This window comes from Dermatophagoides farinae, chromosome 7 (assembly GCF_024713945.1).
Source record: "Dermatophagoides farinae isolate YC_2012a chromosome 7, ASM2471394v1, whole genome shotgun sequence".
NCBI classification, from domain to species: Eukaryota; Metazoa; Arthropoda; class Arachnida; order Sarcoptiformes; family Pyroglyphidae; genus Dermatophagoides; species Dermatophagoides farinae.
The window spans coordinates 731,075-747,238 of NC_134683.1; the positions used below are offsets into that span (position 1 = coordinate 731,075).

Genomic DNA, 16,164 nt, shown 5'->3' on the forward strand with positions numbered 1-16,164 from the left:
GAATGAACATCATCATCATCATCATTAACACCAAAAAAAATGCCCTCAAATTCAACGGCCTACGGATGTACAATTTTTTTGTGATTTGATTTTTTTTTTTTGAAATAGAAATCAAATCACAAATCATTTCTTTTCTTCGACAATGAATGGATCATCATCGAGATTTTGTTTTCTTTCTTTATTTCTTTCTTTCAAAATGTTGATATAATTGATCATATGTCAAACTCGTGGCCCGAATTGTCAATCATATTTCGTCGTTGTTGTCGTCGTCGTCATCATCTTTGCCGTCCTCGTTGTCGCCGTATTCGTTTATGGTACAAATGATTATTTTATATTTAAGTAAATTTTTCTCCACAATATACCATAAACGGCATATAGCAAAGCAAAGCGTAGAGCACACACACACACACACGTTCGTGTAAACAATTTACGATTGATTAATGTGGACACACACACACAAAACGATCATCATCATCACCGATGCTCGTGACCAATCAACGAAATGATCATTTCGTTTTTACCAACAGAAAAAAAATTCGATAACGATATTAATGATCGTCGTTGTTGTAAAAGTTTTTGTCATTTCTGGTTTTTTTGTTGTCTGTCTTTGTTTGACATTTTTTTCCTACAAATAAGTCCATATATCCATGTTTGATCTTTGGATTCTCAAATGGCGATCTGATGAAAATGATTCCGATCAAGTTTGATATTTCAATTATCATTTTAAAATTGTTGATCAAAAAGTGTGAAATATTTTGAGAAAATGGAAGAATTTTCTTTTCTTTTTGCCAATTGCCAATTTTTTTTGGTTTCTATTTTCTGACTGAGACGTTATGCTGAGCTTTGAGCTATGTGGATATTATTAGCTGTGTGTGTGTGTGTGTGTGTGTGGTGGAAAACGAAACCAAAACCACAAAAAAACTGGATTTCGAAATTCGACAAAAAAATTTCGCCATTTTTGTTGTTGTTCTTTTCATTGTTGTTGATTATTATTACGATTTTTTGTTGTTGTTCTGAAACCAATAGATAATTTTTTGAAATTGTCTTCTATTTGTGATGATCAAACAAATCTCGTTGTTGTCGTCGATGAAATAATTCAATCATCTTGGATCTAATCAACGATGAGAAAGTTGATTATGTATTGAACTCATATATGATTGGATTTCTTTCCTTTCAGTATTTTCTTCTCAGATGATGATGATGATAATGATGATGAGAAAAAAAAACGAAATCAAAGGAAATCCTTCAATGGCACAAAGCCAATATCACGTCACATTTTAGATGATTTGGCTAGAACAAAAAAAAAAAAACAACAACATCATATGAGATGGAAAGGGCAAAAGACAAACCTTTTTTTTGATGAATAAAAACCTCACACCGTGTGTTTGTGTTTGATATATTGGATGGTATCATTACCATAATCATTAGCCGGTATTATCATTTGAAAACCAGGTGGTAAACGCCTTTTTTCCTGTTGATTGATTGATTGATGGCCTTTGAATGTTGTATACGATCCATTGTTTCTATATGACATTTATCAAATCGATCGATGATCCATTCAACCATGGATGTAAACATTAATAATGTTTAATCATGTTGAACAATCATCATTCAACGATTACTTGTCAAAAATCAAATACATACGCATGATTTTCTTTTCATCTTTGGCCATGGTATGTGATCCAACAACATATATGATCCAATGCAAAAAAACAGATATCATATTCATAAACATGGGTTTTTCAAGAAAAGGAATTCCGGATTTGTTGATTGCGAGAAAATTTCCAAAAGAGAAACGTTCCGTTTTTGTCTCGAACATCGTCGTCGTCGTCATCATCATCATCATTGATTGATTGATTGATAGATAGATCCACAACAATTGTTTTGAAATTGTCAAAAAAAAACCTAGATTGAAGAGAGAGAGAGAGAGAGAGAAAAAAAGATTCATTTAGTATAGTATAATAGTTTATTGAGCTTCTGATTGACGAATGCAATGTGTTCATTTTGTTGTTGTTTTTGTTGTTGTTGTAGTGGTGATGATGGTGGAACAATCACACACACTGAAAACAGAAACTGTCAAACAAAAACGAAAAAAAAAATTGATCAAACCCAAAACGAATTTGGGTTGAATCATTCAGTCAGTCAGTTTTCCATATCATTTCAGATTCATCAATCTTTGCATTCGAATCAAACTGAGACACACACACACACACATTGACAACCTGTTGCTTGTGGCAAATGATTTTTCTCTTCTATGATTCTCATCGTTTAGTTCATTATTTTTGAACAAAAAAAAAAATTTAAAATCCAATCCATCGAATTTCTAAAAATTTTGATTTCGTTGTTGTCATTTTTCCGGACCAGTTCAGCGATTTTTTTTTTTTTTTTTTGGTGTTACAAATTCATTTCTGTTTATGTAATTTGATATCGATAGCAAAAAAAAAAAAAAATTTTTTGTTCACTTTTCGTTTGTACATTTGTTTTTTGTTTGCTTGCTACACCAATTACAACCAAATCAGCAAATCTAAGTTAATCAAGAAAATGAAAAAAAAATTAATGTGATGGCAATCAACCAATCAATTATTTGATTAATTCATTAATTGGCAATCATCATTACCATTTTATCATCATCATCATCATAATCATCGTCGTCAATGATTTCCCAAAAATTTTTTTTCCGATTTATTATAACACACATTATAACGGGTCAACTACAAAAAAAAAATTTTTTTCACGTCTTTGATCAAATTTCTTCGGTTTGTGTGTGTGTGTGTTTCGTAGCCTTTGAGCTGAAAGGGGCGACGGAAAGTAGGTAAATTGATGATGATGATTCGATGATCTGATCGATTATATGAATTTTAAATATGTAATGATGATTGTACGTACCCAATTATTATGATGATGATGATGATGAAAATGGTACATTGTCAATCATTGATAATAGATTATTACCATAATTCAATCAATCGTATTTTCTTATTTCAATGACGAATAATAATAATAATAATGAAAAAGATTTCATCATCAACAATAACAACAAGACGGAAAAAAAATGTGTTTGTGTGTGAATGAGATAAATGAGAATTTTTTCGATTTCAACCAAAATAATGTTGTTTGTGGTCATGATGATGATGATGTTTATGCACACACACACACACACACACACGCAATCACGGACAAGACCATTAAGATTTGAATATATTTTGTCAACTGCACTTGATTATTATCAACGACGACACATCAAAGTCACATGAAATCATTTTTTTTTCATTCAACATTGACATTCATCTGAAGAAAAAAAACGTGAATAACAACCATAATCATAAAAAAAATTTGATGATGATGATTCGATTCGAATCGAATGCCAAAATTGAATTCGAATTCCATAAAAATTGTCAACAAGTTTTTTTTTCTTGGGTTTCCGAAAAATTTCTTTCGATTTGTTGTTGTTGTTACCAATTTTTTTTTCTATTCCCGCGTGGAATTTCCATTTGGTCGCGTTTGATTTGTCGCAGCAGAAAAAAAAGCAGCACATAAATTTTCGTACATTACTCATCAATTCAAATCACAAATCGATCAATCAATCAATCAATCAAATCAAATCAGTCAATAAATACCGTTATCATCAATCAATTTGATTTTGTCGATTTCACAATCATTGCTTTCGTTGTACTTATATTACGAAAAAAAAAATTGATAATGATAATTGGACGATATAAGAAAACCCAAGGGTAGTTTTCTCTGAATTTGAAGCGCAAAATCAAAAACAGAAAGAAAATTTTCTTCTGTGGCATTTTTTTTTTCATCGTATATAAAAACACCAGAACGATAATCACCAAAGGACCATAAAATTAAAATCCTGTGTATATCTCGACAAAAAAATGAACATTATTGAATTGAAATGTTGCAATTATTTTTTCTTTTTTTTATTTGTTTTTTAATGTTGTGAATTTCATCTGAAGAAAAAAAATTTCTACATATAAAAATTATACCTCGTATACGAAACAAATCAGAAACAAAACAAAACCAAACAAAATGGCCATTACATTTCACAAGATTGAATACAACATCATACGTACAATGACAACCCTTTTGATCATCACATTGATCATATTGTCTGTTTATCATCTGAATTTAACGTTGGAATTTTTAAAAAAATTAATCGATCATATTGAAGAAACTGATTCTGTTTATGAACGGCATGCATCGAAAAATCGAACATTGGCCAAAATGATGTTCGAACCAATGCAACGTACTGCACATTCAATGTATGAAAAACATGGTAAGTGTCATCATTTTTCATCTTGATGTTTTTGAATCGAAAAATTAATCACGAGTTTTCTTTTTATTAAAAAAAAAAAATTCAAATTATAGAACCAGCAATCCTAATGAATGTCGTCATACTTACATCGGTAATTGCATTTTCAATGGCCGGTTTAGTTGCTGCATTACGTAAACATAAAATTATGTTATTCATCTATGCCATTGCATTGGATCTTATCTATTTGACCACTTTTCTTTATTGTGCTCGTTTACCATCAATACATTGTTCATTGATTGTATTTGTATCCATTATTGTTTATCTTCGTGTCCATCATTTATGGTCAAAAAATTCTACGGATAAAGTACACCTGTTACAGGCTTCGACAACAACATCAACAACAACAACATCGGCAACAATGGCAGCCGATATTAATCATCATGATTTGATGATTAAAAATAATATTGTATGACCATTAATTGATTGATCAAACACCACAAACGTTCATTTGTAAATGTTCATCATCATTAAATGACAAAGCAAAGGCAAAAAAAAAACAAACAAAAACAATCACTCACCATTATCATTCCATTTAATTTATTGTAATTGGAATTTATTCTCATTTAAAAAAAAATATTTCCTTGCAATTTGTAAATTTTTTCATATTTTGTATCATAGTGGATAATAAATAAAATTATCATTTTTCGAATAAATCGGAAATTTTGAAAAAAAAAATCAATTTCAACATTAAATTGTTCGTGTTGGTCGATATAGCCACCCACACACACATGTTATTTTGAGTTTTTCAATCAATTTTTTTTTTGATTCGATCGATTCGATCGTTAACGAGATTAATTTTTTTTTTATTTAATTAATTATTTTATATTTTACTTTGAAAATTTGTATATGGGGAACAAAATTTCGGGCTGAATATCTTATATCATTCAATATGGATAATGAGCATCATGATCAATCATTTGATTTTGATTTGAAACGAAAATTCGATGATCAACAACAACAACAACAACATCATTCGGCTGATGGAAATAAAAAATTGAAAACAACCGATGAAGACGACAAATCGAATCAGCCACCACCACCACCACCGTCATCATCATCATCAAGTGACCAGAAATCCACTGTAGAAGATGAAACAAATATAAAAATTGATTCCATTGAATTGAATCCAATATTTCGAGATAAAATTGATGAATTGAAAAAATCCTATAATGAATCCAATCCACTGGAATCAGAATGTTCGACAATCACCATTGAACCGTTCAAAGTTTTTCAGCTTCATCGTTTCATTGAAAATGATCAGCTAGTTTTGCCACAAATTCTTCAGGCTGTCAATACTAATACTATATCGATGGAACGACGTAATAATGATCTCTATTCATTAAAACAATCGAATGATTTGAAAACCTATCCATTGTTAGAGAATATTGTCACATTTTTCCGAATCAAAGTGAAATTATTGTTAGAAGAAATTACTGGACTGAAATTGAATAATAATGTAGCATTAACATTTTCGAAATATGAACAAAATGGTATAAAATGAAAATGATGGTTAACAATTTAATTTGAATTTTTCTTTTTTTTTTTTAGATTATCTTCTCTGTCATGATGATCAACTTGAACAACGTAAAATTGCATTCATCCTATATCTAGTCGATGAACAATGGTCAGCTACAGACGGTGGTCAATTGGAATTATTTGCCACCGAACCAGATGCCGAAGGACATTATGATGCACAACCAACGAAAATAACCGCCAAGTTAACACCCAAATCGAATACATTGGCTTTTTTCGAAGTGAATTCAAAATCATTCCATCAGGTTGGTGAAATTCTGACCAATCGTTCACCACGATGGTCAATAAATGGTTGGTTTCATTCGGATGATGCATCCATTAGTGGACAAATTTTCCGTTATCCACAATTATCGGCTTTTCCAGAAAATGAAATTCTTGAAGATGATCTAACCGAACATTTTCTACATTGGATTAATCCGATCTATTTACAAAATTTTACACAGAAACAAATTCGTGCCAGTTTTAATCGGAATTCAGAAATTCAGTTGAAAAATTTCATTAATGAAGATAAATGTGAACAAATTCAACAGGCATTATCATCTGAACAGGTACGAAAACTTTGGCATAAAAATTATAAACCATTATTTTTTCGAAATCAAATTATTCATCCTCAAGCTTTTCAACAATTACCCGATATTCTTAGAGAATTTTATCTATTAATTAATTCGAAAAATTTCTATAAATTAATCACAACCATTACCGGTGTTATATTTGTATCGAAATCCAAGAATTCAACAAATCAACAAAACCAAAATGGAAATGATAACGATGATGATGATGATGATGATGTTCAATTGATACAGGAACCATCAACATCGATATTATCATCCATAGAAACAACGACAAAATATAATCATAAAACTCGTGGTGCAATAATCGAATGGAATCATGGTGATTATTCATTATCATCGGATATTAATCCCGATATTCATGAACGAGCATTGGATTTAGATTTCTTTTTCAATGTACCACGTCCTATAGTGAAAAGTACGAAAAATTTTGGTGATCAAGAAATCATTGACGTTTCAGATGATGATGATGTTCAAGATACAACAACAACAATAACAAAGAAAGAACCAGAAAACGAAATGGAAACCAAATCAGATGCCAAAGAAGAATCGAAAAAACAAGAAGAAAAAATTGAATCAAAACCAGAAATGCACAACAAAAGCAGCGATAATGATGATGATGATATGGAACAAAATTCAAAACATGAACCTGAATTGATTGAATTGAATAGTGATGATGATGACGATGATGATGATGGTGATGGATTGGATGAAGATTTAGATGATGATGAGGAAGACGAAGAAGAATTAGACGATGACGATGATTATGTTGATCAACATGATGATGGTGATGATAGTGGCCATCTAGCTACAACAAATGGTGGTGGATATATTGCCTATATAACCGATGAATCCGATGAACAAGTATTGGAAATTGAACCGAATAATAATTATCTCAACATTGTTTATCGTAATTATCAATGTCAACGTTTTATGAAATATATTGATCATTCGAATACTAGGGTACCATTTCAACAGATAACGATTATTTTTACTGATCATTGAAATGATGAAATAGGTGAATTATTAATTATTAATTATTATTATTATGTTATTTTCAATTGATTATAATTCAATGAAATGATACATTTTGATGAGAAATTAATGGTGGGAAAAAAAATGTCTGAATTATATTAAAATTATTTGGAAAATGATGATTAATGTTTATAGCTACGTCCATGTGGTCCTTTTACGAAAGACCATGAAACAGAAATATTTTGGCCATATAATTCTGATCCATTTAATGCTTCTAATGCAGCCGATGCTGAACGAAATGTTTCAAATTCAACTAATGCATAACCTTTATAGAAACCGGTACGACGATCCAAATTGATATGTATGTTGGTTATTTGTCCATATTCGGCAAATTTTTGATAAACATCATCTTCATCCACTTCTTCATGTACACCGCTTACAAAAAGGATCCAACCTTCGACAGCTAAAATAAATTGGATTATTAAATCAAAACGTTATAATAATGAAAATGACAGTTGCATTACATTTTTGTGGTCCTGGTTCATTGCCTTCACTTTCAACGCTTTCAAATTGGCCATAATTTCCTCGATTTGCCGTTTCTAAATCAAAAATCAATACTTAATAGTGTGTCAAAATTTCGAAATCATTTATTACCTTCATCAAATCCACGTCCTTTACGTTTTGTTGCCTTTTCTTTGATTTTAACGACTGTTTCTGTTCAAAAAAAAAGAGAATCAGATTTAGAATCAAAAATTTTCGAAAAAAAATCATTCAATTTACCATCTTCATCAAATTCTTGTTCAATATTTTGTGGTGCCAATTCTAATTCGTCTGACATTTTTGATTGATTTCAAAATTGAAAAAAAAACCGAAAATCAATAATAGTGAATTTCAAACAAACAAAAAACAATGCCGCCGAGTATCGAATTTTAGTCGGCACTATATCAACCAAGCATGATGCACTCATGTATCAATAGCCGGTTTTGAATGTAGCACGAATTTTGATCAGAAAAAAAAATTTTTTTAATCAACTTTTTTATCTCAACATAAAAAAAATAAATTTAAAAAAAAAATTTGTTGAAAATTCCTAGATTATATATTGTGCATTGTTTGGACCAGCCAATTACGCCAAAAAAAAAAATTTTTTTCTCATTCAAATGACCGTATGTGCTCGATAGTAAATCATAATGATCACCATGCCTGTTTTGTTGCAAGTTGAAATTAGAAATTTTTTTTTCAAAAACTGATCTGAACATGAAACTTACTTGTAAAATTCAAAAAACCAACAGTTAAAAATGTTGGAAACCAACCATAATAATTGATCAATAATTCAAACAAAGGACTTAATGCTAATGATGAAATTACCGGTCCCGGTATGAATTATACCATAAATGGCTGTAGCATGTTTGGCACCAAATTTATTCATAACTTCAGGTAAATGTGAACTGAAAAAACCGATTGATGCAAAATTGATGACCATAATCCAAATGGTGAATAAAAGTTTATGAGCAAAATAATATGAGAATATAAAACTAAAATATGATGCAGACACTAAACAATTGATAAATATCATTGTACGTTTGAATTTAAAACGATCCAATAATTTTCCACAAAAAAATGACCCAAAACAATTGGCCAGATTGGCAAAAGCAATCACTGTCGATAGGAAATGATCATCCGAAATGAATGATTGACCATAAGGTTTACCCATTGCACCGATGAAATATGATGCATTTGTGCTTAGACCAAATGTAATCAAAAGAATCATTGCCATACGTGTTCGTAATGCTTTGCGTACACCATAATAATTCTTCATGATTGGACGACGTTCATTATTTGCTGTATTTGTATCGGTCATGTAATGATTGTATGGATCATTTGTATTTCCTCTACGTATATTGGAAAGAAATTCTTCATCATGATCAAATTGTTCTTTGAGAATGCCAAGATAATCATTTTCGATCAAATTCTCTGTCAATGAAGTTGATGGAAAAATTCCGGAAGAACTGGATACAATATCATCAATATTTGTTGCTCGTAATTGTCGTACTGTTAAACCTTGTGGTCCATCCATCGATGCATACAATTGATTATTATCAATAGTTTGACTAATCGTCACTGGTTGTGATTGTTCATGATCATTAATCTGTGATGGTTGCGGTACATCAGCAGGTGGAACAAACATCATCATGGTGCCAACAACACCCATAACAATGTATATTAATGATACAAAACGAAAATATCTTGGTACCCGAAGTAGAATTTCTGGATCAGTAAAATAACCACGATCATCGGGTGGAATATTATTAGGATTAAAATACATTGTCTGCAATTCCATCGTTATGAATGTTGATATTGAATCCATGGCTATAATAAGACCGGCAATAAAACCACGATATTGTGGTTTCCATTTCACCGATGTTACAATAACGATCGAATAAATAAGACCACAGCCAGCATTCTGTATGAAACCATATGTAACGACTAGAAATTCGAATGATGCATTCACCGCTAATGATGAAAGAAAATTTCCTAATCTGTTTATGGTGGTGGAAAGAAATTTTTGTTAAATTTTTGAAACTTCACACATATTCAACTATTAATTACGTACGTAATAAGAAAGGCACCGAGAAATATTACTGAACGAAATGAAACTTTTCTTGTCATATAACCACTCATTATTGTGAATATAGTGAATGCCAATACAATCACCGATGATATCCATGTATTGCGGCCATAATTATTATCATTCGATACATAGAATCTCATATACGATGTTATATAGGTGATTATATTGCCCATTTGTACGGCACCTACCAACATGTGTAGAATAACGGCACCAATCACTGTTGAATAGAATTTCAATTGCCGAATATGATCATTGGATTGATTTTGGAAACCATTGATGAACCAATTATTTAATCGATCCATTTTTTTCAATTGAAAATTGAACTTGAACCAGAAAAACCAAAAAAAAACCAAAAAAAAAAAAATTCTTCAAGATGACACAAAACTGCTGTATGTGCGTGTGTATTGATAGGTGGCAATATATAGTAAGTAAACCAAATGATGATGATGATAATTTATCTAAACAGAAAATCAACAAATGAAAAAAAAAGATTTTTATTTTAAACACAAACGATTGCTGATAATAGTTAACTTTGATATAAATGATTTATCAATATTCGAATCAATACGACCGATAACAATCAATCTCTGGGCAATCAAATAAATGATGATGATAAAGGTATGGTTCGATTCGTGAAAATTTTATTCAAAAAGAGAAAAAAAAAATTTACCTTGATCAATTCGATTTTTTTTTCTTTCTTTCCTGTTTTTCTTTTTTTGTATCAAAAAATCGATACCATGGTGACACCACTACTCTTAAGAATTGGATGAATGAACAAATGAACTTTACTTCGTTTTAAAAATTTCATTCGAATTCAGTGGTTATAATTGACAGTTAAATAATAATCATAATAAACACAAAACCCAAACATCCATTGTCAACAAAAAAAAAACAATCGATATTTTCGCAAATATCGATTGTTATATATATATATACATCCATTAATCGATTGACAGCTGATTGATTGAGAAAGAGAAAAAAAAATGAATGGGTGTAGTTTGTGCTATTCAAAAAAAAAAAAAAAAATGCAACCCCTTTTTTTCATTTTAATTTTCTTTACCATAAAATTTACATTTTTGAATATAAAATAAAACCTCACTACACAGCAGCAGCAGCAGCAGTATGTCCATGATCATCATATTTTATCACAATGAATCTAAACATATAATATATATAGTCTAAATACACACAAGTCAATCGATTAATGTCACAATAGTCGAATGAGACCGACACACACACACAGCCAAAATAATAATACACGTTTGCTTACGGCTTATTTTGATGGAGATGCTCATTTTTCTTCAAATATATTTGATTACGATTTGATCATCATCATCAACAAACAACAACGACAACAATAATTGTGTTCCTCTACTATTTTTGATGATACATTCAACTTGTTAAAAAAAATTTTTTTGATTTGAGTACACAGAAATACAGGAAAATCGATAGAGAAAAAAAAACGACGAACGTGTCGAATCTACACAACATTGGTTTGTGTTTGTGTGTGTGTGTATCCATCCAAATCCATAAAAAAAACATACACGTTGTATATTCTGTACACATTTCTGGTTCGATTTTTTTTTCAAATTCTTCTATCCCCCGGTCAAAGTTCATCAGTTTAAATTTTCAATTTGAAATTCGTGTTTAAATTCATATATTTTATTTGTGATTTGTGATTTTTTTTTAAATAAAATAAAGGTAAAAATTTTTTTTTCAATTTCAAATTTTCATTGCAACTTTTGTTTTCTGTTTTCCATAGTGGTTATAAATAAATTAAAAAACCATGAACCGTTTTCCACCACCACAGATGATGTATCCGAATGCATTTCCAGCATCGCCACAATCACCATCATCTACAATGGTAACGAATAGTGGTAAATATCCATCATCACCACCACCACCACCACCACCTGTAAACAATAATATTCAACAACAACAATATGGAAATCCTCAACAATTACCACAACATTCGATGATGATGAACCATCAGCAGCAGCAGCAACAACAACCGCCACCCACAACCACCTCCTGTATCATCATTGCCTCATTTTCCTCAACAACAATATCCTTCATCTATAAGTCAAATGAATCAAAATATTCCCCCACAACAACAACAACAACAACCACCACCTCTTCATAATCATTCTGCAAACACTACTCAACAACATCATCATCTGCATCAACATCATGGAATGGATCAATTAACGCAGAAAATGGGCTCAATGGTTGTCAATCAAGGTTGGAATCAAATGTTTAACCGTTTGGAAGCTGTGAATCTTTTGGCCGAAAAAGATATCTATACAAAAGCTGTACAACAAAAACGTCAACAACAACAGCAACAACAATTGAATAGTCAACAACAACAACAACAAAGACGTGATGATCTGAGCTGTGATAAAGATGTAATGCGTTGTACAATGCATAAAATACCGGAAACGGCATCATTATTACAAAAATCACGATTACCATTGGGTATATTGTTGCATCCATTTAAAGATGATCCGGTAATGTTTTATATTAATTACTAATATGATGATTTTATTAATGAAAATTTTTTACAGAACATTCCCGTTATACAGGATTCAGTGATTGTACGTTGTCGATCATGTCGTACGTATATTAATCCCTATGTACGACTATTGGATCAAAGACGTTGGCAATGTAATCTATGTCATCGAATTAATGAAGTACCTGAAGAATTTATCTATGATTATCAAAGTCGTAGAATGATTGACATAATGACCAGGCCAGAATTGAATCATGGATCAATTGAATTTGTTGCTAGTGTTGAATATATGGTACGACCACCACAGCCGGCAATCTATCTATTTGTATTTGAATGTACATCATCAGCTGTACAATTAGGTTATATTCGATATTTGGCATCTGCATTATTGGCATCGATAGATCAGATACCTGGTGATTCACGAACGTTAATTGGTTTTATTGCTTTTGATTCGAAATTACATTTTTTCAATCTAAATGATGATCGTCCTGTTCATATGATTATGCCCGATATTCATGGTAAATATTTTCAAGTTTTTTTTTCTTAAATTTCTCATTAATTTCTTTTTCTTGCATTGAAAAAAATAACACAGATGTATTTCTACCACATGCCGATTGTTTATTGGTAAAATTTCATTCATGTAGAGATAAAATTGAATATTTTCTACGTGAAACATTGCCAAATTTTCCATGCAATTCAAATGATGATGATCCAAATAAAATTGTTGCCGATCATCAATCAGCATTGGGTCCAGCATTACAGGCTGCATTCAGATTAATATCACCAACTGGTGGACGAATTACACTAATACAGACTAGTCTACCAAGTGCCGGTAATCTATCCGATGGTTGTGTACTGCAGAATCGTGAAGATCCAAATCAACGAACAATAAATTCGAATCAATCGAATCAGGCATTAACACCATTATTGAATCCGGCAACGGATTTTTTCAAAAAATTAGCCCTTGAATGTTCAGAACATCAAGTTACAGTTGATCTATTTAATCTTTCACCATCATTTTCCGATCTTGCTACGGTAGCTGCAATAGCTAAATATAGTGGTGGATCTATCAAATATTATGGTGGTAGCGGTACTGGTGCTGGAACAATGAATCCATTAGCGATAAATTCGATGCTTTTACGATTTGAAGAAGATATGAAACATTATCTGACCAGATCGATTGGTTTCGAAGCTGTAATGCGTTTACGTTCAACACGTGGTATCAATATTCATACGTTTCATGGAAATTTTTTTGTTCGTTCCACTGATTTGATTGCATTACCAAATGTAAATCCAGATTCAGCATATGGAATACAATTGAGCATTAGTGAAGATTTACGTGATTTTAATCAAATTTGTTTTCAAGCTGCATTATTATATACAAATTCAACTGGTGAACGGCGTATACGTGTACATACAATTGCCTTACCAGTTGTATCTGATCTGATCGATATAATGGATTCAGCTGATCATGATGCTATTACATCATTATTAACTAAAATGGCTGTTGATCGTTCATGTCAAGCATCGATACAGGATGCACGTGAAGCATTGATCAATGCAAATATTGATCTAATCAGTGCATTCCGTTTGATACATACACCACCATATCCAGGATTGTTTATTTCATATCATACACGTTTATTGCCATTATATACATTGGCATTATTGAAAAATGTAAGTACATTTTTTTTCAATGAAATTACCGATCGAATTTTAATGGATTTTTTTCACCACTGTTTTTTTTTCTGTAGACGGCTTTTCGTTTAGGAATCTCTACACGTATTGATGAACGTGTTTATGCAATGGAACAGATGAAATCTATGCCACTGAAATATATTATGCTTTACATTTATCCACATTTATATCCATTACATCATCAATTTGATCCAAAACAATCATCACCAATGCCATTACAATTATCATTTGCTAATATCGATCGTAATGGTGTTTATCTATTGGATACATATGATCATTTATTTATTTATATTTGTAAATCTGTACATCCACAATTTTTATCGGATGTATTCAATGTAACACAATGGTCACAGATACCGGATGAAGGTGATCAACAACAACTACAACAACAACAACAATCACAGGCAGCCTTTACAACGCCACCATCAATTACAATGATGACCAGACCACCACAATCGTCATTAAATAATAATACAAATCATAATCATGCTCAAATGAATGGTTTTCTACCTAATCAAATGATGACTATGAATAACAATAATGGTATGGATGATCCACCATCAACATCTACAGATACAAGTAGTAATGATATTGTGGCTGGTGGCGCTATACAAAATAATGATCAACATTCATCAACAGCCAATAATAATGTTGATGATGATAATAATTTGACATTGGCAACAAAACAAAAACAAAAACGATCACCATGTCCATTGATAACATTACCATTTTTGAATAATGAAACATCTGAACATATACATGAATTTATTGAAAAATTATTGGATGATCGGCCATTTAAACCTAGTTTTCATATATTAAGGTAAGCATCAAGGTGGATAGAAATTGATTGGTTATTTTCTAATTGAATTTTGTTTTCATATATATAGAGAGGATAGCCGTTTACGATATTCATTTCTACAATACATGTATGATGATCGTAATGAATCGGCATTTAGCTATTATGAATTTCTACAACATTTACAACAAAATCTGGAAAAATAATGATACCACCAGGATTGTTTGACTTGAAATGAGATGAAAACATTCAAATGATGCAATTTCATTTTTGATTTTTTTTTTATTAATGATCTTATGATGATTTATTATATATTATTGGTATAATTTTTGTTTGTTTATCCATATGTTTTACACACACACACACACAGAAACACAAACACAAACATTCGATGAGAAAAAAAAATAAAGAAAAGATGATGATGATGATGAAAATTTTTGTGTTTCTCTATCATCATCATTATTTGGATAAACATACAAATAATGATTTGAAAATTTTCATTAACGTCTTGGTATGATTGGACCACGACTGCTACCACCAACTGTATTACCTCGTCCACGGCCACGTGCCACTATAATTGATGATAAAATTAGTAATAATTGTGGAATAATTTATTGAAAAGATTCATTACCTTGTGCACGTAATATGGCCGATTTTCCACGATTAGCTGTTGATCCACCTTTGACCATTTTCTTGAACATTGGTGCATTTTTCAACATATCCGGCAGTATTAGAAAACGAATTTTTGATCCACGAATGAAAACATTTTCCAATTGTGCAACACGACCATCACGATATGTAACGGTTATATTGGACATTTGACAATTCATATTATCTTCAGCTTCCACTAATTTTCCACGATAAACTTCGCCCATAATCGTTTCACAGGTAATAATGTGACCTTCAGCTTCGTGTAATACTTTGATTGGAACACCGATTGACATTTTTTATTTTTGTTGTAAATAAAAATTTAAATTTTTTTGTTGAATTTTGAAAATCTTTGTGTGCATAACAATACAATATAGCCGCGAATACAAAAACAATGCTCTTTTTTTTCAAGCCGCTATGGAACGCTGCTGTCAAAATAGTTATTATTATTATTATGGTTAAAATAGTCACCGAAAATTCGAATTG

The 16,164-nt window shown here is 31.0% G+C and overlaps 6 protein-coding genes and 1 long non-coding RNA gene across 7 annotated transcripts; 3 read left to right on the forward strand and 4 right to left on the reverse strand.

Moving 5' to 3' along the window:
• Nucleotides 1–126: 126 nt before the first annotated feature.
• Nucleotides 127–3,200, reverse strand: LOC124496398 (uncharacterized). The gene is made up of 3 exons (XR_012832358.1): nt 2,887–3,200; nt 1,350–2,524; nt 127–1,290 (listed from the first exon to the last, which is right to left on the reverse strand). It is a non-coding gene; the product is annotated as an uncharacterized LOC124496398 (long non-coding RNA).
• A 123-nt stretch (nt 3,201–3,323) lies between these two features.
• Nucleotides 3,324–4,974, forward strand: LOC124496395 (uncharacterized). Its single transcript, XM_047059915.2, has 2 exons — nt 3,324–4,282; nt 4,375–4,974. Exons 1-2 carry the CDS (start codon nt 4,036–4,038, stop codon nt 4,731–4,733), a joined length of 606 nt encoding a protein of 201 aa, XP_046915871.2. The 5' UTR covers nt 3,324–4,035; the 3' UTR covers nt 4,734–4,974.
• Nucleotides 4,975–5,041: 67 nt separating this feature from the next.
• On the forward strand, nt 5,042–7,577 carry sud1 (Prolyl 3-hydroxylase sud1). The gene is made up of 2 exons (XM_047059913.2): nt 5,042–5,811; nt 5,870–7,577. The coding sequence occupies exons 1-2, from the start codon at nt 5,211–5,213 to the stop codon at nt 7,426–7,428; spliced, it is 2,160 nt and encodes a 719-aa protein (XP_046915869.2). The 5' UTR covers nt 5,042–5,210; the 3' UTR covers nt 7,429–7,577.
• Nucleotides 7,443–8,377, reverse strand: tsu (40S ribosomal protein S12 homolog tsunagi). Its single transcript, XM_047059916.2, has 4 exons — nt 8,179–8,377; nt 8,053–8,112; nt 7,923–7,997; nt 7,443–7,861 (listed from the first exon to the last, which is right to left on the reverse strand). Exons 1-4 carry the CDS (start codon nt 8,234–8,236, stop codon nt 7,581–7,583), a joined length of 474 nt encoding a protein of 157 aa, XP_046915872.1. The 5' UTR covers nt 8,237–8,377; the 3' UTR covers nt 7,443–7,580.
• Nucleotides 8,378–8,397: 20 nt separating this feature from the next.
• Nucleotides 8,398–11,147, reverse strand: LOC124496394 (uncharacterized). Its single transcript, XM_047059914.2, is given in 6 exon segments — nt 8,398–8,598; nt 8,664–8,769; nt 8,771–9,935; nt 10,010–10,485; nt 10,698–10,983; nt 11,100–11,147. Coding segments are annotated over 4 exon segments (1,638 nt in total). The 5' UTR covers nt 10,330–10,485; nt 10,698–10,983; nt 11,100–11,147; the 3' UTR covers nt 8,398–8,551.
• A 145-nt stretch (nt 11,148–11,292) lies between these two features.
• On the forward strand, nt 11,293–15,464 carry Sec24AB (Protein transport protein Sec24AB). Its single transcript, XM_047060763.2, is given in 7 exon segments — nt 11,293–11,728; nt 11,790–12,023; nt 12,025–12,534; nt 12,592–13,054; nt 13,129–14,213; nt 14,291–15,054; nt 15,122–15,464. Coding segments are annotated over 6 exon segments (3,147 nt in total). The 5' UTR covers nt 11,293–11,728; nt 11,790–11,813; the 3' UTR covers nt 15,237–15,464.
• Nucleotides 15,298–16,064, reverse strand: SmD3 (small ribonucleoprotein particle protein SmD3). Its single transcript, XM_047060914.2, has 2 exons — nt 15,662–16,064; nt 15,298–15,601 (listed from the first exon to the last, which is right to left on the reverse strand). Exons 1-2 carry the CDS (start codon nt 15,972–15,974, stop codon nt 15,531–15,533), a joined length of 384 nt encoding a protein of 127 aa, XP_046916870.1. The 5' UTR covers nt 15,975–16,064; the 3' UTR covers nt 15,298–15,530.
• Nucleotides 16,065–16,164: the final 100 nt, after the last annotated feature.